Source organism: Calidris pugnax, unplaced genomic scaffold (genome assembly GCF_001431845.1).
Source record: "Calidris pugnax isolate Ruff unplaced genomic scaffold, ASM143184v1 scaffold138, whole genome shotgun sequence".
In the NCBI taxonomy this organism is placed as follows: Eukaryota; Metazoa; Chordata; class Aves; order Charadriiformes; family Scolopacidae; genus Calidris; species Calidris pugnax.
In genome coordinates this window covers 622,090-647,434 of record NW_015090858.1, presented here as the reverse complement: position 1 = coordinate 647,434, position 25,345 = coordinate 622,090, and the positions used below count along the sequence as shown (strand labels likewise).

Below are 25,345 nucleotides of genomic sequence, written 5' to 3'. Positions count from 1 at the left end.
TGCGCTCCCGGAAGCGGCGCGGAGGGGATGCGGTGGTGGCGGCGCGCGGGGTGAGTGGGGGCCGCGGCGGGCGCTTCCCCTCAGGGTCCGGCGGGACCGTACCCCCGTCCCCGTCCTTCTCGGGGTCACGGCGGAGTCACCTCGGGCCGGCGCCCCTTCTGCTTCGCGCTTGGGTGGGAGGGGTGGGGGCCGGGCTCGGAAATGGCCTTGAGTCGCCTCAGCTGTCAGGAGTGGGGAGCCCGGGCCCGCGGCGCGGCCTGGTCCGGTCCGGTCCCTCCCCGCCGAGCCCCGAGCCCGCGGGGGCTGCCACCCCCCTTTATGGCTGTCGTCGTCCCCGTCCTGTGTCGTGTCTGTCCCCCCTTTTAAGGCTGTTGTCGTGTTGGCCCCACCTCAGCGCTGCCCCCCCACAGCGAGTGGCGCGAAGTAAGAGGCTCCCGAGCGCCTTTTGCAAAATAAACCTTTTTGTCCTAAATGTGTCCGCCGGCAGCTGCTGGTGGCGGCCGGGTAGAACTTGCCGGGTACAGGAGTTTGGTGAAGCAATGGTTTTAACACTCGGTGGCCCTTTGTGGCGGTTTGTGAAGCAGCAGTTGCAGAGGGCACTGAGAGCTCCCCGTGTGTCGGTTCGTAGCCATCGAAAGCTCTAGGTCGGTTGGGGTTTTTTTTTGAGAGAGATTTGGTTTATGTTTATATGAGGCTTCCTCAGAGCACAGGAAGCTTTGAGACACACTTGTGAGCTCGCTCTCCACCGTGTATTGTGCTGGTTTTAAGTCAAATATGTAACAGAGACTTTACTTTTTTTTCCAGTTTGGTTTTTTTTTTCCACTTGACTTGTTTTCAGGCTTCCCATAGTTGTTAGCTCCAGTTTGACTGAATTGATCCTGGCTACACAGAGATTCGGGTATCTCAGGTCTAACCAAAGCCATTAAAATTGCAATTAAATAAGTAACAGCAGAACTTACAAAATTCTGCTCTCTTTGCCTTATGTCTCCTGGAAGGATTATATGACCTCAGAGCAATAAGCTTTGATTGAAGCTCCTCTCCTGTTGCAATGTTCATTTTGTACCTGCTATCTTGAAAGAAATGAATGTTGTTTTTTTCTTAAGTAAAGGTACTTGCAGGGCTGCTTTTATCTACTTAACTGCTCTGGGTTTCTGTTTTTAGTTGGTTCCTTGCTCCCCCAGGGTCTGCAGGCTGCCCCACGCCCCCCCTAAGTTTTGCTCAGGGTAGGCAGTAAGCTCAGAGTTCCTGGAGATGAGGGGGGAAGAGCAGGAATAAAACCACACTGAGATAAGTGGTGATCGCAGCCCTTCCTCCCAGAAGTGAAGCTGGAGAACCTAAGACCAGCTATTCTGGTCGGGTCAGGTCAATATGGAGGGGTGTTCTTTCTCTGGGAGGGTCTAGAGGAACATCTCTAGGGAAGAGCATAAGAACAAAGCAACTATATATGATTCTTAAACTAAATATTTCCTCCAACTACTTGTAAAATGCTTTCTACAAATAAGAAATGGAAAATAGACTTTCTTGCCCAAAGAAAAGGATTCCTAGCTGGTTCCTCACAGAAGAAAACCTAGGAATTGTGAAAGCTGAAAATAAGTCTTGGCCTAAAAGGGGGCAGACATGTAGCAAAAGGCTCTGTGTCTGCAGGCCTGTGGCAGGGAGAAGCTAACACTCTTGAGAAACTGGGAGAAAGGCTGTCTTACTCCAGCCTTTGCAGATGTTTTTAAAACACGGTGTGAAAGGTGATGTTTGCTGACTTGATCTAGTAGGATGCCAGAGAGAAATTGAGGGGCTGAAAATGAAATTAGCACATGACACTTGGGAATGGCACCCACCTCACACGGTATTTCCTGTGTCTGCCTAAGTGTCCTACTGGGCATTGCTGGCTCGGTGGAGACTGACCCTTCCCCTGGGCAGGGTTACAAACCCTAGGTTAGTTACAAACCAGCTTTGTACAAGGCAAGGTGAAAGGCATCCGATTATGGATCCATCTATTCCAGCTCATCTTTAATGATTAGCATTACTACACAAAGGAAGTGCAAAAGTGAATCAGTAAAATGCTTTTAAAAATGCAGTTGTGAGACACTTTTCTGGGGAAAAAAAAGTGGGTTACCTTTAAAAACTAATCAAGTATCTCTTATTTTCCATTATTTTAAAGTTCAGTATTAAAAAAAAAAAACAACTCATTCCACTATTGAAAGAAAATGCATCTAATTTCATTGTTTTATGGGCACTTGAGGAGTGTAATTCTCACTTTCCTTTGGAGAAATTCAAAAGAAGCAGTAAAATAGTTTCAGATTCCACTGACCAGGGAGTTGTTGCTGTGCTCCATAAAACTGGAGAGCCCAGTGAGCAATGCTGTGGAGCTGTCTCTTGGGCTGCACCTCCAGGAGGGCTGGGGATGCGCTGGAAGCGCGGGCTGTGGGGACTGACAGATGTTATTTATGATGCCTCATTTGCGGAAACACAATATGTAACAAATGGCTTCATTTTTCAAAGGCTGCTACTGGGAGTTCTTAAGGGTAAAATGGTTTTATGCCAAATTGTGAGCTGATTGCTTCTAATCAACCAAATGATGGTAGAACCCTATGAAAAGAACAAACACAATCTATCACGTTTGGGTCTCCTGATAGTCCCTCTAAACGCTACCTTCTGCTGGCGTGTATCCACTCAGGCTTTTACAGATCATTAAAACCAGCAGAACAACACACCGTGCTGTCTAACGGAGTACAGTAGCACAGAATAAGAAATGTTTAGTTACTTTAATGTCATTTCCAAATCAGCAGTGCCATTTGGAGCAGAACGCTTAATTACAGGATGTTTGTAATTCTTGTCAAGCTGGTTTGTGTGTACGAGGCGTAAGTTAGTCAGCAAACTGGAAACATATTACAGAAACAGGAGATTGTTGCTGTCATTTAAGCCTTGGTAACTGTTGTCTTATTGACTAGGAATAATCAAACCAGACTTGATAAAAGCTCATTATGCAGAAAGCAGTAAGTCTTTGCTGTCTCCACCTTGGAGTAAGGTTTTTTCAGCCATTCTGCAGCCCCTGTCATGTTGCACATTCTGCACGTTCTGGCTTGTATTGTCTGCAGAACACAACACCAGAGGGCTCGTGTTGTGCCACGACTTTGTCTTTTTTATTTGAACTCTTTATTTTTAACTAAGCCGCTTCCCATGTCTCTAAGGGTAGTTCTGAAGACACATTTCTGCTGAAATGGAGCTAGAAAGGCATCAAAGCTTTTGATCGAGCTTTGGACTTGCTGTAGGATCAAGTTGCAAGCGTGGAAGCCAGTGCTGACCTCATCTTTTCCATCTTCCCCTGGATTTGGGGGGGACAGCAGCTGAATGCCGAGGGGGCTGAGCTGAGCACATCTGCCCTGTAACAGCAGCTCTGCCCAACGTGTTCCCCCATCCCAGAGCTGCAGGACCCTCTCGGTGAATGTCAGCTGCAAAGGATGACACCTGGATGAGGATTTTTTGAGTAAATGTTTAGGTGCTTATCGTGTCTACGGCAGCCTCTCTTCATTTTATTTTCCCTCATAACGTTTGTTAATTGTCTCAGATTTCAGACTATCCAAATTTGAGTCTGACTGACAATTTTTCAATACAAACACACCATCAGGCCACCGTCCAGCCCTGGGGATAAACACGAGTGATGCAGATGGAACATCAGCCCTGGGCAGAGAAGGGACCAGAACACATTGGTTGTCCCTTTGCCAGTGAAGCATCGCTGCTATTTCAAGGGGTAGCTCGGTTTTATCTGGCTTGAACACTTCTGTCTGAATAACAGAAAAGATTGGAGTGTTTGTGTAGGGCCTATAAACACGGGCTCTCATTTCAAGGCTGGCAGGTGGAGCCCAAGATAAACATTACTGGTTGATATTTGGAGTTACTGAAAGCACAAATGTAACTGTAATGGCATCAAACAGAGTCGATGGGGTGACAGAAGGACCCTTCTGTCAAAGCAGTGGTGCCAATACTAATGACTATGGAGTTCCCCCCTTTTAAGGCTGTTGTCGTGTTGGCCCCACCTCAGCGCTGCCCCCCCACAGCGAGTGGCGCGAAGTAAGAGGCTCCCGAGCGCCTTTTGCAAAATAAACCTTTTTGTCCTAAATGTGTCCGCCGGCAGCTGCTGGTGGCGGCCGGGTAGAACTTGCCGGGTACAGGAGTTTGGTGAAGCAATGGTTTTAACACTCGGTGGCCCTTTGTGGCGGTTTGTGAAGCAGCAGTTGCAGAGGGCACTGAGAGCTCCCCGTGTGTCGGTTCGTAGCCATCGAAAGCTCTAGGTCGGTTGGGGTTTTTTTTTGAGAGAGATTTGGTTTATGTTTATATGAGGCTTCCTCAGAGCACAGGAAGCTTTGAGACACACTTGTGAGCTCGCTCTCCACCGTGTATTGTGCTGGTTTTAAGTCAAATATGTAACAGAGACTTTACTTTTTTTTCCAGTTTGGTTTTTTTTTTCCACTTGACTTGTTTTCAGGCTTCCCATAGTTGTTAGCTCCAGTTTGACTGAATTGATCCTGGCTACACAGAGATTCGGGTATCTCAGGTCTAACCAAAGCCATTAAAATTGCAATTAAATAAGTAACAGCAGAACTTACAAAATTCTGCTCTCTTTGCCTTATGTCTCCTGGAAGGATTATATGACCTCAGAGCAATAAGCTTTGATTGAAGCTCCTCTCCTGTTGCAATGTTCATTTTGTACCTGCTATCTTGAAAGAAATGAATGTTGTTTTTTTCTTAAGTAAAGGTACTTGCAGGGCTGCTTTTATCTACTTAACTGCTCTGGGTTTCTGTTTTTAGTTGGTTCCTTGCTCCCCCAGGGTCTGCAGGCTGCCCCACGCCCCCCCTAAGTTTTGCTCAGGGTAGGCAGTAAGCTCAGAGTTCCTGGAGATGAGGGGGGAAGAGCAGGAATAAAACCACACTGAGATAAGTGGTGATCGCAGCCCTTCCTCCCAGAAGTGAAGCTGGAGAACCTAAGACCAGCTATTCTGGTCGGGTCAGGTCAATATGGAGGGGTGTTCTTTCTCTGGGAGGGTCTAGAGGAACATCTCTAGGGAAGAGCATAAGAACAAAGCAACTATATATGATTCTTAAACTAAATATTTCCTCCAACTACTTGTAAAATGCTTTCTACAAATAAGAAATGGAAAATAGACTTTCTTGCCCAAAGAAAAGGATTCCTAGCTGGTTCCTCACAGAAGAAAACCTAGGAATTGTGAAAGCTGAAAATAAGTCTTGGCCTAAAAGGGGGCAGACATGTAGCAAAAGGCTCTGTGTCTGCAGGCCTGTGGCAGGGAGAAGCTAACACTCTTGAGAAACTGGGAGAAAGGCTGTCTTACTCCAGCCTTTGCAGATGTTTTTAAAACACGGTGTGAAAGGTGATGTTTGCTGACTTGATCTAGTAGGATGCCAGAGAGAAATTGAGGGGCTGAAAATGAAATTAGCACATGACACTTGGGAATGGCACCCACCTCACACGGTATTTCCTGTGTCTGCCTAAGTGTCCTACTGGGCATTGCTGGCTCGGTGGAGACTGACCCTTCCCCTGGGCAGGGTTACAAACCCTAGGTTAGTTACAAACCAGCTTTGTACAAGGCAAGGTGAAAGGCATCCGATTATGGATCCATCTATTCCAGCTCATCTTTAATGATTAGCATTACTACACAAAGGAAGTGCAAAAGTGAATCAGTAAAATGCTTTTAAAAATGCAGTTGTGAGACACTTTTCTGGGGAAAAAAAAGTGGGTTACCTTTAAAAACTAATCAAGTATCTCTTATTTTCCATTATTTTAAAGTTCAGTATTAAAAAAAAACCAACTCATTCCACTATTGAAAGAAAATGCATCTAATTTCATTGTTTTATGGGCACTTGAGGAGTGTAATTCTCACTTTCCTTTGGAGAAATTCAAAAGAAGCAGTAAAATAGTTTCAGATTCCACTGACCAGGGAGTTGTTGCTGTGCTCCATAAAACTGGAGAGCGCAGTGAGCAATGCTGTGGAGCTGTCTCTTGGGCTGCACCTCCAGGAGGGCTGGGGATGCGCTGGAAGCGCGGGCTGTGGGGACTGACAGATGTTATTTATGATGCCTCATTTGCGGAAACACAATATGTAACAAATGGCTTCATTTTTCAAAGGCTGCTACTGGGAGTTCTTAAGGGTAAAATGGTTTTATGCCAAATTGTGAGCTGATTGCTTCTAATCAACCAAATGATGGTAGAACCCTATGAAAAGAACAAACACAATCTATCACGTTTGGGTCTCCCGATAGTCCCTCTAAACGCTACCTTCTGCTGGCGTGTATCCACTCAGGCTTTTACAGATCGTTAAAACCAGCAGAACAACACACCGTGCTGTCTAACGGAGTACAGTAGCACAGAATAAGAAATGTTTAGTTACTTTAATGTCATTTCCAAATCAGCAGTGCCATTTGGAGCAGAACGCTTAATTACAGGATGTTTGTAATTCTTGTCAAGCTGGTTTGTGTGTACGAGGCGTAAGTTAGTCAGCAAACTGGAAACATATTACAGAAACAGGAGATTGTTGCTGTCATTTAAGCCTTGGTAACTGTTGTCTTATTGACTAGGAATAATCAAACCAGACTTGATAAAAGCTCATTATGCAGAAAGCAGTAAGTCTTTGCTGTCTCCACCTTGGAGTAAGGTTTTTTCAGCCATTCTGCAGCCCCTGTCATGTTGCACATTCTGCACGTTTTGGGTTGTATTGTCTGCAGAACACAACACCAGAGGGCTCGTGTTGTGCCACGACTTTGTCTTTTTTATTTGAACTCTTTATTTTTAACTAAGCCGCTTCCCATGTCTCTAAGGGTAGTTCTGAAGACACATTTCTGCTGAAATGGAGCTAGAAAGGCATCAAAGCTTTTGATCGAGCTTTGGACTTGCTGTAGGATCAAGTTGCAAGCGTGGAAGCCAGTGCTGACCTCATCTTTTCCATCTTCCCCTGGATTTGGGGGGGACGGCAGCTGAATGCCGAGGGGGCTGAGCTGAGCACATCTGCCCTGTAACAGCAGCTCTGCCCAACGTGTTCCCCCATCCCAGAGCTGCAGGACCCTCTCGGTGAATGTCAGCTGCAAAGGATGACACCTGGATGAGGATTTTTTGAGTAAATGTTTAGGTGCTTATCGTGTCTACGGCAGCCTCTCTTCGTTTTATTTTCCCTCATAACGTTTGTTAATTGTCTCAGATTTCAGACTATCCAAATTTGAGTCTGACTGACAATTTTTCAATACAAACACACCATCAGGCCACCGTCCAGCCCTGGGGATAAACACGAGTGATGCAGATGGAACATCAGCCCTGGGCAGAGAAGGGACCAGAACACATTGGTTGTCCCTTTGCCAGTGAAGCATCGCTGCTATTTCAAGGGGTAGCTCGGTTTTATCTGGCTTGAACACTTCTGTCTGAATAACAGAAAAGATTGGAGTGTTTGTGTAGGGCCTATAAACACGGGCTCTCATTTCAAGGCTGGCAGGTGGAGCCCAAGATAAACATTACTGGTTGATATTTGGAGTTACTGAAAGCACAAATGTAACTGTAATGGCATCAAACAGAGTCGATGGGGTGACAGAAGGACCCTTCTGTCAAAGCAGTGGTGCCAATACTAATGACTATGGAGTCTAGAAAGGCATCAAAGTGTTCAAATTATCTGTTGCTCCAGATCATTGTGGTGAGTGTTACAAATGAACTCTGCTGCTCTTTTCTGACTGGCAGCCCTTGCGTAAGCTTCATGTTGACCAGTAACTTTGCACAAACAGCTGTACTGAATTGATTATGTGAAGGGAACTCAATAAATCAGCTAATGGAGCCTGAAATGTGTTTATTAAAATAGTAGTCTTATGAGTGATTTCATTGCGTAATCCATCTAATTACCTGACAGGACACCTAATGAATACTTGGAGCCATATCTCCAGAGTCAGCAAGAGTTGCCCATTAAAGTTGTATTTTATATCCCTGATTTCATCAAGTGCATTTCTTTGCGCTTTGTCAAAAATAAAAAAAAAGCTTTAAGGATTTCCTACCGTCTCCATGCTGATGCTGGGCTCCTCTCAGCTGGTGATTTGAAGGGATCTCTGCTGAGCTATGAGTGTTGCTTCTGAAATAGTCTGGCATGGCTTAATATTTATAAATGTCAATCTTGAGGCTCACACTGAGGAAAAGGTGAAAAGAATGAAGCTGTCATATGTCTGTCTGTGGAGCAGAGCAGTAGTGTACAGTGTGACTCCAGCAAGTTGCTTGTTCCACGAGCCACTCTCTTAATGCTTTTTTATTTCATGTGCCTTACGGCCATAAGTTCATTTCTGATGGGCAGCCAGTTATATATCCTTGATAGGAGAAGCTGTAGCCCTTTGCCTTCCGAGGGACATGCAAAGTTGTAATTACAATGGTGCTGCTTATTAAACTGAGTTGTAAGTTAATATCTTGTTTTTAAAGCAAGTTGCTCAACAGACAGGCAAGAAATTGCTCAATCTAGATTGATTACTTTTTTTTTTAATGTGGTTTTTTGGTACACTTCTTAAAGACAAACTAAAGCTCTCTGAAGTTACCTGCCCTTTATTTTAACAAATGTAATCTGCCTGGTTTTTTGTGAGCTTCCAAGGGTGATATTGCACCCCAAATTCTCAGAGCCGTGGCTGGACCAGCCCCGTGCTGCTTCCCCCATGGAAGGGGCAGGAGGACGTCGAGCCTGGTGCTGCTGTTGTTCATTGACATTCCTCCTGCTCCCAATTTCACGTTGGGTCAGGCTGCTGTCAAGGTCGGAGCGTTTCCATTTCCTCCTGGAGCTGTCTGCGAGGAGATTGCCCGAGGAACAGAACAGCGGCAATCACTCAGCTAAAATAAACCTTTGCTCTTAGTTTGACATTTATTGCCGTGTCCTAACTGCAGTGTTGGGAGCAGGGGTTGAAAGGTCTCGCCTGTCCTAATTTGAGTCTCTCATCAGTAATGACTTCAGCAGAAAGATTCACTTTTTGAAGGAGGGGGATAAAAACCCCAATCTCCCGTTTTGTTTCCGTGTAGCCTGTGCACAGAGTTACACACACAATACCTGCTGAGCAATTCTCATCCTCTGGGAAAGAGGGGGAACTGGTTTATGCCCCAACCTTGCTGGAGGCTTCTGTTCCACAGGGCTGTGCATCTTGAGAGGATTTTTGGGAGCCCAGTCTTCTAGTGGGGACAATCTGGCAGACTTGAGGGTGCACAAGGTCCCCACAGTCAGCCATAAAGACTCCTGAGCTGCTTGGGTTGCTTGATGGTTTTCCCAAGGGGAAACAAGAATACTTTCTCCTGGGTTTTCATAATTGCTTGGCCTAGTACTTTTAGTATTTTTATTTACAGGTTTGGAAGTGTCTTTGATCAGGCTTTTTCCAGCTTCTGCAGCTGTTTGAGTCTTATTTTCTCCTTTATTCTAAAGGAATTATTTTGCCTTACTGGAGACAGGGGAAAAAAAAAAAAGTGTTAACGTCATTGGTAATGAGCAGAAAATGACATAATAGTCTTTCTTTCATGTCTTGGTGGGACTCTAGACTTTGTCAGTATTTTCCCGATGCTTGTTTCTTTCCTACCAGTCTGAATTAGCCAAACATAACTCTGAAACAACTACCATAAGAACTTTGGTAGTAAACCATTCATTGAAACAAATCTCTTTTGGAAGTCCTGCTTTATTTATTTATCTTTACTGTGAGCTATTAGTGAGAACACTGCAATCTTTAAGCTTCAGCTTAGAAGCAAGGTTATCGTTTTATAATTTGCAGTATAATAGATAATCTTTATTTACTTTGTAGGCTATTACAGAATGACCTTGCACTGAGCCTTTGTGGAAGAAGCAAGATTTAAACGTCGATTCTTCAATGTGCATCCTTCTATTCAAATTTGACCCCCGACCAGTTTCAAAAAATGCATACAGGTAAAGATGGCTCTAGTTAAAACAGATTTGTTTCTACAATTTCTTTATACAATTTATTTTTGTAGCCAATGTTTGAATTACAAACTCAAGTCAGCATTATGTGTTCGATTATGGTTTTGTATCGTGTAATTTAATGAGTTTCCCCATTGGAGGGTTTACTGTAACCTTTTGAGAACGTGCTGGTTTTAGACTACGTCAGGAGACTCGAGATTTGTAATCATGCACATTTTGCAATTAAAATTTTCTGTACTAAACTAACAGTCATGTTAAAATTTTATGTAGTTAAATTTAAATTTATTTAAAATTTTAGGTAATAAACTAATAGCCACGTGTATGAAATCTTTAGCCAAAAGCTTAAGAAAAAAAATAAGCATCCATGCTTCTGGGAAAGTTTTACTGGATGTGTTGATGTCATACAGCCACTTTCCCAAACATTAAACTTCCTGTAATAATTTTCTGTCTCATTATGGCCCTTAATTTTAAAAGTTCATACCCAACATCAGTATCTTTGAGTCCATTCAGTACGTCATAAAGACAGCACTTGGGGCCAGTGAGCAGACTGGAGAGTTCTGCTGGTTTCTCTATTTGTCCATACTCTATTGGTTCCACGTTACTCTGTGGGGTACAGGCGCTGGTATTTCATCCGGAACCGTCTGTCAGTGTCCTCTGTAACTCATTGTGCCTTTCACTCACTCCTTGTTCTGCCTTTTGTATTGAGAAGCAGATGCCATTCCATAGAAAGAAAGGAAATGGGAACTGAAACTGCGGTTGTCCATAGAGCACATTCCTTTCTGCATCTGGAATCTGCATAAAAAGGGGTTTTGTTTACGATGTGACTGGTCCTGAATTAATATATCCATTTATTTGGCCTGACTCTCTTTGTGTTGCTGGTTAGCAAAAGACAAATTCATCAATTTGATGCCTCTTGGGAAGATCCCTTGGATGTAAAGCGTAGCCGCTTGCCAAGTGAGCTTTCTGCCACGATCAATATTTAAAAGTAAAACTTGCAGTAGTTTGCTTGCTATAAAAAGTTGCATCAAGATTGAAATTATTGATTTACAGCAGAAAACAACTTGCCATCGGTGTCAAAATAGGAAAACACTTTTGAGATGCTTTGGCCCAAATTCAGGAATAGTTAATTGTATTTAACTTTCTCAGTACCTTTTGTTAAGTGGTGTCCCGCTCTGTATCTCTGAGAGGTTACTTGGCACCATCTGTTTCGGTGAGAGGTGCCAGACCTTGGTGTTCTTGGGGTCAGGTTTAACATCAGATACAGGACTTTTTTTTAATTTTTATTTCCTTAACACACCATAACTAAATCTTTTTGCTTGTCTTCATTTCAAAGAATGGTGAACTTTTTTCTTCTTAAATTGTTCCTAAGGGTTTTTCACCTTTGGCTCAGCTTTGTGCAGGAGGTGGGTGTGAGTGTTGGCTGGGAATGGGACCCTCGTTCTCCGTGCACTATTAGAGCCATTAGACCACCTTACACTTCTCTGTACCAGTCTCTTGCTAAACCTCATTGTTTCCTGACAATGTGTACGTTTTCCACTCTGCTGTAGCTCTGTTTGTTTCACGGTGAGGTATTGGAAGAGTTCTCCCAGGCAAAAGGGCATCCCTGCAGACACACTAATTTACCTGTCCACGTTAAACCAGGCATCTACCACTGCTTTCCTGCTACCCTCTGCTTTGCTTTCTAGGCTTCCCTGCAAATTCATCTCTTCATTAACACGATGTTTTAAAACATGATCGTGAGGTGCTGGATGGACATTAGAAATGCTACAGATAAAGAATTGTAATCAGCTCTAGAGAAAATAAAACAGGCTGGTGCTTCAGTGGCATCCTTCCTGTAAGGATGCTGCTCGGTGTTCTGCCCAGCAAAGACAGTGGCTGTTGGAAAGCCCTTCTCTAGCTAAAAGAAACTGTCTGAAATAGGCATTAAAAGTTGAAAAGACAAACTGTGTATCATTGGCCATTTTCTTATAGCCAAAAAACTTTCCCAAACTAAAGCATGTTCTCCGTAACACTGAGGAGAATTTTCCATCCAGGTGGACTTTGGTTTCCAGCGCAGCACATCGGCCAGTTTTCATGAGCACCTAATTAAGCACAAAGCTTACAGTTCCCCTTTGTGAGACGCTAATGAATCTACCTTCCTTTGCCCTTGCAACTTGCTCTTCTGCCATTTCCCTCTGTGTTCTCTCTCCAGACCTCTTTGTAGTGAGGTTTCGTGCGGGGTAACAAAGCTTTACTCCAGTCCCTTATTACTGTCAAAGGTAACGTGCTGCCTGTGCCTTTCTCTGAACTCTACTGTCTGCATCTTGCAAATAAATACATGTTTCAAGCTTCAAAGCTATAATCACAGTGTCTTTTTTTATGGAACTGAATTACATTGTAGGAAATTGCTTTAATGGAATGATTTCTCATGTTTTCATCTCTCTGCCTGTTAAAATAAATCTTAATACGTAAATCCTAATACAGCTGAATTATTTCAGCTATAAAAATAGCTGAATAGGCTTTTTGCAATTTATTAGATGAGGGTCATTTAATATTGCTCCCTTTTCAGTATGATTATGTTTAATAGAAGATGAAATGAAGATGTTTTGATTATAGTGGTCCCGTATACAGGCCTTGTGCTAAATTTAGGAGTCTGTGTATTAGATTTGAGATGGGGAATATTCAATCACACCAGAAAGACTTCATTTATTTTTGGTGTTTAGGTGCTATGAACAAACCACGGTTTCATGTCAAGAATTATTGGAGGCAAAATATGATTGGAGCTTCAGGAAATGAGAAATGCGCTTCAGTCAAACTGTTTTTTAACAGTAGAGATGTTTATTTAAGTAAAAATCTGTAAAAGGAGGATGCATCCTGTTAATGGAGGATATTCAAGTAAGATTATAGAAATTTGTTAAACCAGTTGAACTGTTTGATTGTTTCAAAACACCCTGCTTTCCCTCGTTCCTGCTCTGCCTCCTCGAACATGCCGTCTCTTCTTCCAGTGTATTTCAGTGGGGCTGGACCTTTGAGACTGTACAAATTTCTCTCTGTTCTGTCTGTTCTCGGTACTTACAGGCAAAACCATCTGACTTGTATCTTTGAACCACATAAACAGAGCTTTAGGTGTTGAAGTTAGGTTAAAAAATACTCTGACTGCATGATCCTGAGTAACAATCCACTATAACATCCTCTCACGCTTCAGATTTTTTTTAACGTTGCCTATAAATCTGTGGGTTACCTTTTAAATGTTTATTAATGAAGCTGTAACTTCACATGCTGAGGAATCTTCAGATTGCTTCTGCGATCTTAATTCAGTCTCTTGCCCCAGAAGCATTATTCTTTGGAAACAGCAGCTGCCTCGGTCACACAAGGAGCTCGAGGCGCTGAGAGGAGCCGGGAGAAGGCTGCGTTGGGTGTCCTCAGCCTTTGCTCTGACAATAGAGGTGAGGGGGGAGGACGAAGGACGGTTTCACACCTCAAATGAGCTGATGCTGTGGCAAGAATTGGATGCTGTTCCCGCCCCTGCTGTGAAATTCCTATCTGTAAGTAATAGTATCCTTTTCCCCTCTTGTTCCGCAGGCTCATTCTAGCAGCCAATCGAGATGAGTTTTACCACAGACCATCCAAATCGGCAGATTTTTGGGACAGCAGCAATGAGATCCTCAGCGGTATGTTTGTCTTCTTGGTTTGAGTGGTTTTCATACAATTTATAAGGGAATTGTGTCCTGGGTTTTTTGTTGTTGGGGTGGCGGTGTTGCATTTCTAGTAAGAAACATGAGCTGTGCTGTTATTATCTTGTTTGTGTTTTAGTATCTTGTGGGTTTTTTCCCAGTTTTACATTCTTTACCTGATTTCAGTCCGAGCAATGCAGTTAATTTGTCCATCACAAACGATTATTTTAGCTTTGTCAGATACACTGAAATACTTCTTCAAATAGGTGGAATTAGTTATTCCACAGACTCATTGACTGTAATAGTGACTTGAAATCATTAAACCGAGCCTCAAGAGAGTGAGAACTTTCTCATTTCATATTGGTTAATAACTTATAGGCTACAGAATGATTTTAGTTATTGATCCATGAGTTTATTAGCTTTCATGTCTACATTTTGCCCAGCTGACAGCAGCGTCGCTCAGCTGTTGGCTTCCCCTTTGTAGGGAATCTATCTGTAGTCATTTTGGAGTGTAATCAATACTTCTGCCTTTCCTCAGACACAGAAATGAAGCTCTGGATGACAAAGCGTTGTTTAAATGCAGGATTCTGACATTGTAAATACTCCTTGCTGATGCCAAGTGTTACTGTCATTGGCAAGGAGGGCTGTGGGGACAAATCGCTCCCACTGCACCACAACCCCCTCCCTTCTGAAGCTCAGGCTGATGCTTCTCTTCTGTGCCAGGCATTCTGGATCCTGCTTTCCCTGCTGCGTAGCAGTCTAAAATGAACAAACAAAAAGCTGTCCTGAAAACGGAAAGGCCCAGAATTTTTGTCTTTTATACCCTTGTCAGCTCTGTCCATATTTGGCATAAGGAGCTGGTCTGTTCTCCGTCCGGGGGGTATCTGTGGAGATCCCATGAATGTGTGCCTTTGAGCTAATAATGTTATCTCAAATGAAAGCACCAACTTGAACCAAAATAAACCAAATTTCTTCTTTGTGTGACTTCAAAATGAAAAAATATTTCGCATTTACAGCAGTTTTGGAGAACATGCTTTGCTCTATGTAATCCCTGGGCGTTGGTCAGCAAAGCTGTGGGGTTTTATTTGTGAGTCTTTCAGTCACGGCAGAGAACACAGAGGTGTTGTGTGAAGGTGTGACATGGCTAAACCCGAGGCTGAAGTTTTGGATCCAGAAGCAAAGAAGGAATTTGTGAATAAAGATCCAAAACCTGTTCTTTTCATCTTTTATTAAAAGTTATCTTATGACATGATGATTCAGAATTGAAAGAAGAATTGTAAGAGTTTTGGTTGTGGGCTTCAGTTTTATGGGTCCCCCTCCTCAATATAAATTACTGTTACCAGAGTCCAGGAGCTTTATCAGTTACCAGCCAACTCTAGATTTTTTTTCCCAGTTACTTGTGAATTAAAACTTCCAAATAACATTAATCTTCTGAGACTTGCCTTTGAGCTAACAAGCATTCTGAGCCTACTTAAAGTTTTATATGTATTTTAGAGTGTAGGGAAAGCTTATGATTTTGCTTTTAAATTTAATTTTCTCCTTATCTCTCATCTATTATTGCAGGAGCTTAGAAAATATTTGATAGTGCAGAGCTGGAGGGTGGGTAATTGAAGTGGAGTTACTTCCCTTGTCCAGGAAGACAGTCTTGTACCTACTGCACTTTATTCAGCCTGATCAAGACAAAGGATTTGCATTAAGAAATCATGATTTCAGCTCGAGATTTTAAAAAATGAATGCAATAACCTAATTCTTACTTGTTCCCTTAGGTCTGGATATGGAGGAAGGAAAAGAAGGTGGGACGTGGCTGGGAATCAGTAAGAAGGGGAAGATGGCAGCCCTGACAAACTACATGCAGCCAAAGATTGATAAAAATGCAAAAGGAAGAGGTATGAAGGAGCAGAAATAGAAGGAAATGGACAGATAAAATGGTTATATGCTGTAAACAGAGTTTTTGAGCTGATGAGTTTGAGTACCTGGGGGGGGAACTGGACTTGGATATTGATGCTCCAATCAAGCAGGCAAAAGTAAAACAAGATGCAGCACCTAGAGCCTGGCGTTATGTTTAGACAAGAAATGCAGCTCCAGCTGTCTCCTCCTGAAAGTAATTCTCATTAACAGTCAGGACAACCAGACAAGCATTGACCTAGATTTAGATTACAGTAGACTTTTTAAAAATGTGTATGTTCTTGTACAAACACTGAAGTCAAGGAAACACTGTGACTTGGCCTGTGCTGGAGGTTAACCTAAAAGATCTCTTCTCCCCTACACATTGATAAATTGGGGGAGCAGAAATAATAGGAAAAAAACCTTCTAGATAAGAGCACATCTGTGGGTTGCTGATTGCTGGTTTTTGGGGTTTTTTTCTAAAGTAAAACTAGGTGTGTTTGTAACTGTCATCTGGTGCTGCCCTGGGAATAGATTGCAACAGCAAAACATGTTGTACAGAGAAACAAACGAACCATGTCATTTGTATTTCATTTTATGGCCATACATCAGGGAAATGAAGCAAGACAAGAAAGAGCTTGGGAGGGTGGGAGGAGAGGAAAGGCACAGCCAGTCAAGAATAGTTGCTAAATATGAATTCTGTAGAAATTTTAACCAAGAGCTTTTGACTGAGTTCTTCAGAGTAAAAGTCAAGCTCTTAATGTGAATGATCCAATGCTGTCAGGCTTTTAAAGGCTGGTTGGTTGGTCTGGATTGCTTTTTTCCCACTGTTACACCCTGTTGGTAACAGGAATCTTGTGTCTTATTCTTGGTTTTAGCAAACCTGTCAGAATAGTGAGCTCACATGTATGGGTTGCTCTATGTACTTCTCTTCCTTAGGTGCTCTTGTAACAAACTTCTTGACCGCAGATGTGGACAGCTACTCTTACTTGAAGAAAGTTTCAGTAGAAGGACATCTTTACAATGGATTTAATTTATTAGCAGCTGACTTGAAGTAAGTCCACAAAACCTCACAGTTCGTGTGTCAAAGGGAGAAAGACAATGGCAGTGGTGCACATACCCTGCTTAGCACAGAAGTGTAACAATACAGAAGCTTGTCACAACCTAAAGCTGTTTTGCTAATTGTCGTGTAAGGTTCCAATGTTACCCCAGTCATAATTCCCTTTGTTATTTTGCTATCTTTCACTGGAGAGCTATCTTCTATTCTAATCATTGCTTCCTGCAAATCTTGTGACTCTTGCCCTAAGAGCCCATAGTCAGTCTTTCCCCTGAAGGCTACGTGGCTTGTGTTTTGGAGAAAACAAAACTTTGGCTCCATAATTTTTCAGAAATGTTTTTCTTTTTTTTTTTTTTTTTCTCTGAGAGGTGGCTGCTGTGGCAGGATTAGAACAGCTGAAAGCTTTCAAGCTGTTATTCCTGCCAGAGTGGCTGTATCATTAATCTTTGCTGCAACATTAAAAAAAAAAATAAATCAGTACGTCTCAAATGCATTAACTTCTTCCAGTTTCTGTAGCTGAAGAGAGAATGTTGGATAGTTGGTATAGTCAGTGTGGTTGGCACAACCCCTTCCGTTGCCCATCCACCTGTGTGCTCACACCTGTCTAGAGCTCCGTGTCCATCCTCAATGCCCTCCCTGTGGTTTTGCCCAATTTCTTCTTTGTTGGGATCTGTTGCTCCTGAGCTTGGAGGAGGTGGTCCTTGAAGGTTAATGCATGGTGCTGCCTGGCTGGCTCTCATAGACTGGAAGGCTCTCTGGAACTGAAAAAAACATGGAATAAATAGCCTTTCTGTGTTTTCAAGCAAACGTGATATTCAAGGTGTGACCTAGCAGGCAATAAGAAAATTTGAGGTTTCATTCTAATTTAGGTAAATAGAATAGTCGTAACGGCTGCAAGCGTAATGATGTTCAAGTAGACTGGGTTGCCATTATTTGTTAAGGTGATCATTCATGGTGGGTTTGTTTGTTTTATTCCTCCGTGCCAGGCTGTAGGGAATTGTGTGCTCAATTGAATAGTCTTGCCGTGGTGATACAGGCCATAATTCCTCGCCGAGCATCGCTCAGAAAGCTGTATGTGCTGATTAACTTCTCCGTTCTGATGTGTCCTTAGCCCTGGGTACCCTGGTGAAATGAAATTCTTGGCAAGCTAATGATGCAGAGCAATTTCTACAAGACACGTAAACTTGTCATTTTAGGAAATTAGAAGCACTCCTGAGAGAAATGTAGTATAGAAATGGAAGTTACTTTTCTATGTAAATGGAAAACGTTATTGTAGCTGATGCTGTTTCATTGGGCCACATTACTGGGCAAAGTGAAGATGGAAGAGTGTTCCTCACGTGTTCTTCTGCTGTGTCACAACCAGGGATAGTGGTTGGCTCTGTGAGAGCAGTGGGAAATGGAGAGGAAACTCAGGAATGAAGCCCTGTTTGGGGGGTGTCTGAGCCCGTGGTACCACTAAGTGTAAGGAGCACATTTAGCGAGACATTGACAATGTTTGGGTTTTCAGGAAAGAAATCTGTATCATCTCTGAGTATTATTTTGGTGAGAGACTGGGTGATGGGGTGCAGTGATGTGAGGAGAGCTGGAAACCACCCTGCTGCTTGGAAAATCACATTGTTTATCCCCGCAGCTTTGTGCGACTCTCATTTTAAACACACATGGGCTCTGAGACATCCAGTGTAATCTGTTCGCTCTGTGGCATCTCGTGATGTCAATTTAAAAGCTATTTATTTAATTTTTTTTTAATAAGTATGCTGTACTGGAAAAAATACTCAGTACTTCTAGGGTTTCTAATTTTTTTTGGTTTCTCATCTTGCTGTACCTGCTGGGTGTCAGTCACAAATACTTGTCCCATTATGTGAAATGTACTGTTATGTTCAATGTATGGCATCTGGCACACGGTCTGGGTTTGGGGTCTCGTGTGGCTGCACAATCAGGTCCCAAGAAGGCAGTGCTGCTGCTCCCCCCGTTGTGACTCAGATCAAGTGATGACAATAGGAGCCAGTAGACTTTTTTTTATAATTCCTCGCCATAGCTGACAGTCGAAAGAGAAGAAACTAAAACTACATAAAAATTATGCTCTTAGATGCATCATTCTGTCAAAAAAAATGTAAGCAATAATAAATATGCTAGGAAATATTCTAGGCAGCATAAATCTCAGTAGTAATAGATGTTTCACAGCAACGTGAAAGCCAGGCAGGGTTGCTCCTCAGTGCTGATGCAGTGGAAGCAGCGTCCTGCTGCCCCCTGCCCTGCCTCGGCCTTGGGGTGGCTCCAAGTCGTGGTTCAGCAATTTGAAACGACAGTATTTAATGCATCAATAAAATTGTTAGTGTAATTGTTGGTGTCTTGACTGAAAAAAAAAAAAACAAACCACTATGAAGACCTTAATGATTTTGCCTTTTTAATTTTTTTTAATGACCCAGGTCTTAATGTTAAAACAGGACGTTTGCAGCCAACTTTGTTCCTGTTGTTTAGCTTTGATTTACTTGTTCTCCCTGTGCTCAGTCACTGGCTGTATTGTATTAATCCTTAGTTATGGATTATATTTTTCAAAGTACTACTACTTGCTTTTGGAATAAAATATACATCATTTTCTCCGTGGAAGACACCCTCTCAGTCACTTGAGGTGACCTGGCATACTCGACTCACATGTTACTTCTTCTGTGCCCCCGTTGGTGGAAAACTGGCCGTGCCAGAGCTGTGAGTCCATGGCTGCTTCTCCCCGGGCATGTGACTGGGGACCAGAAGTCAGGCTGGGCTATTAATGACAGCTCTGCTCCACGCTCCCCTTTCTTAGCTGCCAGGGGATTCTTTTAGTATTAGTGCTAATTGTGTGCCAGCTCTTACACAGAGTGCACCCAGAACGCTGAGGGGAGACCTGCCCTTGGCTTACTCGACTCACATGTTACTTCTTCTGTGCCCCCGTTGGTGGAAAACTGGCCGTGCCAGAGCTGTGAGTCCATGGCTGCTTCTCCCTGGGCATGTGACTGGGGACCAGAAGTCAGGCTGGGCTATTAATGACAGCTCTGCTCCACGCTCCCCTTTCTTAGCTGCCAGGGGATTCTTTTAGTATTAGTGCTAATTGTGTGCCAGCTCTTACACAGAGTGCACCCAGAACGCTGAGGGGAGACCTGCCCGTGGCTTTGAAAGGCCATAACGTGCTTTGAGCAAGGTGATTAACCCCATCCTGGTTTCAGAGGTTTCAGAGGTTGAATCACTGAGCTCAGACACTCAGATCTCCTCCTAGAAGGTCTGCTGATCCTTTGAACTCCATCCCTTCTTCACTCCTGTCAGGTCCTGGGCACCTTGGACATGTAGCTTAGTATTTCACAGAATCACAGAATCTAGGTTGGAAGGGACCTTAAAGATCATCTTGTCCAACCGTCAACCTAACTGACAAAAATAGACACCCACACAACAAACAAGGAGCATTGCAGCCCAATAAAGCACAGCTCAGCCTCTCTGGCTGGCTCAGGCTTTTCCCATCTCCTTGCAGACCTGGCAGAGTCCAGGTGAGGGAAGGGTGTGCAAGAGTCTTGTATTTGCAATTTTAGAAAATGTAGTGGGCCTAAAACTTTACTTCTGCCCCTAAGGCAGCCCCTCAGGACGCAGCAGCCATCCCAAGGAGGAGGTGGGAAAATGATACTTTCTGTGATGGATTCTGCTTTGATTGAACGTGTCCCCTTCCCCCAGGTAGAGCCATCTCCAGTTGTTCAAACCATATAGATTTTTGTCATTGAGCCTGGCTGCTCCCCATGCAGCAGTTCTGGGGTTTTACTGAATTTTATTACAGGTATGCTTAGAAATGAGAACGGTGCTGTTTGGCAGTGGTGGAGCTAATGCAGTGTTTTGAGGAGGAGAGGAACAGAGCTCATCAGTTCATCTCTGTGGTGTCAGGGCAGTAACGGTGGGAGAAACATCTTGCTGGGCTTGAAGATTGCATGAAATTAGAGCGTAATCAAATAGAGGAGCTAATGGTTTTTCAAGGAGAAATTCTTATTTATATTTTTCAGTACCACCAAAGGAGATGTAATTTGCTACTATGGAAACAAAGGAGAGCCAGAGCCTGTTTTCCTAAATCCTGGTAGGTTTTCTCCACAAAGCTCTGAATATTACTCTCTGCTTTAAAGGAGTCAGAATGGTCTGGAACCACCTGCTTGGTATTGCTTTGAAATCTTAAAACTTATCACGTAAACTCTTTATTACGGATTTCATTAATTTGATGACATGTAAAGCTTGAAGGATTGAGGTTGCTTTACAGAAATAAACTCAACAATATCATGATTACAAGTTGTTTTGTGCTCAGGTCATGGAATACCAGAAAGTTTCTACCTGTTATCTTTGGGAGGAAAAAAAAAGCTTTGCTATTTCCCTGATTTCACACCACAGTGTACATTGCATTAATAACAGTGCTGAAAATCTCACATTTAGCTAATTTTAGTAACCTTAAAGCAATTATGCTCTGAAATGGGTGTTTTGGAGGGTTTTTTTTTGTGGTTAGGTATTGAGTTTATGGGGTTTTTTCCCCCCACTAAACCAGTCAACAGTAGTGGTCCAGAGGAATTGTTGGGAAATGGTTATTTTATAAGAATTCCACCCCTGGGGGACTCTCCCTATCTGCAGGCATGTTGTATTTGTTTTATCACATGATACGTAGCTTCGATACGTAGCTTAATGACCTCACTTATTTTTTGAAGCAAAATGGAAGCTAGCAATAGGATGAATAAGCAAATTATCATAAGAGATTCATGAGGAATTTGCTGATGGCATCTGTCCCTTGGACTGTGTGGGATAAGATAATGATGACGTTATTTTTGCATAGTACACAAGTTAATTTTCTTTGCTCCGGAGCTTAATAAGTTATTTGGGGTTTTTTTTATGTATAGGAATATATGGATTGAGTAATTCTTTGTTGGATACACCATGGAAGAAACTTCAGTATGGGAAGCAGCTTTTCACAGAAGTGGTCAAGAGGAGTCAAGACCTGACCAAAGAGGACTTGGTGCAGGAGCTTCTGACCGTGATGAACAACCAGGAGCCGTAAGGACACGACAGCCAGGATTTACTCAAAATGCCATGTGACCAGTTTAAAAATTGCATGTAGAAACTACTTTGAGAGAAAAGAAACTTTTGCCTTATATTAACTAATTAAAGCTGGGTAGAGAAGGGCAAAAGTGGTGTTTTCCTCTCTACAGAGCCTGATGTGCAGCCATGGGGATGTTCCAGCAGCAGCCCCAGCACACACCATTGCTGCACGCAGCGCTCACTGAACATTTAAATGTGCAGACACAGGGCAGGGTAAAGGAGGTGCTGGGCTCTAAATTCATACCATCACTCACTGACCAGTCACTGTCATGTTTAGCCTGACTTTTACCTGTTCTAGGGGGGTTTGTGTTGAAGCAAAGCTGTTTCTGGTGTCAATTGCTATTTACCAACCTCTCGGTCAACGCAGCGTGGTTCAGAGAGGGATGAATGGGTTAACGTTGGAGAATTAAATGTATTTTATTTTATTTTATTAATTTAATACTTCCTTTTTCCCAGTCAGTTGCCAGACCCTGCCATTGAAGCCCAGGGGAAGGATTACATCCGCCCCATCCTGAACAAGTACGCGGCCGTCTGCGTGCGCTGCCCCGGCTACGGCACAAGGTAAAAACTCATAGAAATAATTGTGTGGGGGGTCAAACCCAAATGAGCTGCTTTAAATTTGTTCTAATATTAATCAGGTGGCATTCAGTAAAGTATTTCCTGGCTCAGCATTTCCCTGCTCGATGTTCTGGAGTCTCAGATTTGCTGCTGCTGAGCCTTTTGAGCACACGTCATGGTCTGTCTTTAGTGGGAAACTAAAGTGATGGAGCTTCAGTTCATCCAAGACAGGAAAATCCGGTTCTCCTGGTTCCCCAGGGGAGCAGCAGATCCCACCACCTCTCATTTTGAGTTTAGCAGAACAGGAAAAGCTTTGAAATCATATTTTTAGCAGAAGAACATAATTGTCTGCTATAGCTGATGAACTGCAGAAGACATTTCTCTTCTGAGAGCGAGGATGGTTCCACCTGCGTGGCTGGGTTGGAGGTTTCTTTGGGCCTGCTGTTGTTCTGTGGAGCTGCTGTTTGCAGACATTAAGAACCTGTTACTCTTGTTTAAAAGAACTTGTGTTTCCACTCCTCCCGTAACTGCTGTTGCTGTTTTTACTGAGAGGATCTCACTTTCTGCTCAGACTGTTGTGCCAAAGCTGCCAGAATGGGACAACGCGGCGCTGTTTGCCTTTGCTCCCCTTTGGAAAGCTCCAAGGGAGACAGAAGTTTCCCTGTGGCTGGATCAGCGTCCTGGGATAATAATGAACGATGTTTAAATCTGAATAGACAATTCTGTGAAGAAAAACTTGGTTTTATGCTACTTCTGGGTGGAACACGTGGCACTAAAAAAAAGTTATGCCTTTTGTCATACTCTGTGTCAATGAGCAGCTCCGTGCAGCAGGGAATGGGGGCAGAGGGGGATAAAAGGTGCCTGTTTGAACTTGCGGGGCCGATTTCTGCCCTGCTGGTGTGGGGATGAGGGGATCAGGAAAAGAAATGGGCTAAAACCTCGGGGGATGAGGGCTGGGAGCCTGCAAATTCCTGTAACAGACACGAGGCCTGACCCTCTGCTCCTGTGCTGTTCCAGGACGAACACGGTGGTTCTGGTGGACTCAGAAGGAGGAGTCACCTTCACCGAGCGCAACATGATCGACGCCGACGTCGACCGGTGGAAAACCAGCACCTACGAGTTCAAACTGCACACGTAACCCCCCCGGGGGCTCACCCTGCACCCAGAGCCAGCCCCATGGACTCTTTCTGCTGGGATGGGGGCAATAAAAGCCGTGAGAGCAGCAGCCATGAACTCTGGTGAAGGCTTGTTCCAGCCTCCGCGAGCTCAGAGCAGCCAGGGAAGCTGAAGGGGGGGGCAGCAGACCCTCCCTGTACCCTGTGGGGCTCGCAGGTCCTTTGGATAACACCACAAAAAACTGTTTTTATGTCAAAGTAGCAATTCATCATCAGAAATATTTTTTTAACTCTCACCCTGCCACGGGGGCAAGGCCATCTCTGCCCAGGACATAGCATTGCTTTTTTGTGGGTGTGGTTGGTTTTGGGGTGGTATTTTCTTAGTCAGAGATGTTTCAAGTAGACTCTGAAGCAGGTTTTCAGCTCCGAGGAGGGGAAGCATTTGCTGCTGTTGTTGCTCTGGCTGGAGGTTTTTGCTTTCCCTTCAGCACAAGCTGTTGAGGTGGTGGAGCTGGTGCTGGTGTGGGGTACAGGAGGGGAGGTTTTCTCTGCAATTCAGAGCAAATTCAGCTCAGCCTCTGCCCAGTTTTTACTGAAGAATCACGGGAGCAGATTTCTTATCTTTCACCTGAATAAAATTGTTTGTCTTCTGAGCCCTTGTTCCCCGCCAGTCTCATCAGCAACACGGGGGCTTTATTGCCCTCCCCAGCAGGCAGGGAAGGGCCAGGGGGCTGTTTGCAAACAGAACCTGAATGGGAAGTTCCCATCCAGGGGCTGGTTTGTACGAGGGCGATTTTGGCTTCATTTCTTTGTGGGTGTGACGTGTTAAGGCCTGGAGTGGGAGAGAAAGCTCACGGATTTTGAGTAAGAATCTCTCTTTGTTGTCAGGTGCCGTTATCGCAGCCCTCCATCGCTGCAAGCGTCGGGTGGTGAGGTGCTCTTCATGTGTTCTGACATCTGTGAATTAAAAAGCCATTTAAATGCATGCTTTTGGAGTTACTGAGTGCCAGGGCAGGCGACAGAAGAGCCTTACTAATACCAAGGTAGTTCAAAACCCTGAGTTATTTTGCTGCTATTGGTGTCCTGCTTGGACTTACTTTGGATGCTGAATATTAAGTTAGTAATGGGTCATTGATACTATTTTTTTTCTATATATATATATCCGAATGTATTCTTTTTACAAGCCTCTGATTAATAATTAGTTATTAGAAAGTAGCAGGATCTCTGAGACTCATCCCAAAGCTGTGACCTGCTCCCCTGTGCCCACCCCTCTGTCCTGGAGGCAGCAGTGGGTCAGAGTCACCTCTCAAGTGGGGCTGGGAAAGGCCAGTCCCAGATTTCTGATTGCCAGGAGATGCTAAAGCAGCATTTGGTCAATTATTTCCTTTGTATTTGCATATTTAAATAGCTCCTGGGTACGGGGTCACCGGTGTGGATTGAGCACTAGATGAAGGGCTTTTTGATGGGGAGGATGTGGCTGGAGCCCTGTTGGGTCCCGCTGGGACCCGCCGCTGTCTCTGCGCTGCCAGCAGAGGTTTTCCTGCCTCTCTTTTCTGCTCCTGGTTGAACCCGTGTGTTTGTGTGGATAAAAACGTTATTGTTATTTCTAGACACAGAGAAATAGCCAAACACAAAGAAATAGCCAAAGCTGCGTAAAGTTTGAATCTGGCAAATGTGTGTTTAAAAAGCAAACTCTGCTGCGGTGGCTTTGCTCGGGTGAGAGGCTGCACAGCAAAATTGTATGATTCTTAAGAAAAAAAATTACCAGTGTAAAAGCATTTCTAAGTGTTAGTTTTTATGTCGTCCTGTAACAGTGAAAACTTGGTATTTTTTATATATAGGCAAAGGAAAAGTGAGTCGGAGCTTAGGTATAAAATCAGGATAATAATGTATTTTGCTTTGCTTGAATCAAAATTTTAAATCTGGGATTTGCTTTTTCTGACCTTTAAAGTAAACAGTAAAGAGCCAAACCCCCTGATATTATTTTATTATGTCAGAACAGTTCACAAAGTGAGCTTTTTTAACTTCTTTTGAAGCTGACGAGCGTGTTGTCGCTGG

At 43.6% G+C, this 25,345-nt stretch overlaps 1 protein-coding gene across 1 annotated transcript; it reads left to right on the top strand.

The window, feature by feature from the left end:
* TANGO2 (transport and golgi organization 2 homolog) lies at positions 1 to 24,272 on the top strand. The gene is made up of 9 exons (XM_014944043.1): positions 1 to 50; positions 9,799 to 9,920; positions 13,494 to 13,582; positions 15,352 to 15,471; positions 16,409 to 16,523; positions 20,543 to 20,613; positions 21,416 to 21,569; positions 22,071 to 22,175; positions 23,190 to 24,272. Exons 2-9 carry the CDS (start codon positions 9,865 to 9,867, stop codon positions 23,308 to 23,310), a joined length of 831 nt encoding a protein of 276 aa, XP_014799529.1. The 5' UTR covers positions 1 to 50; positions 9,799 to 9,864; the 3' UTR covers positions 23,311 to 24,272.
* The last annotated feature ends 1,073 nt before the right edge of the window (positions 24,273 to 25,345 follow it).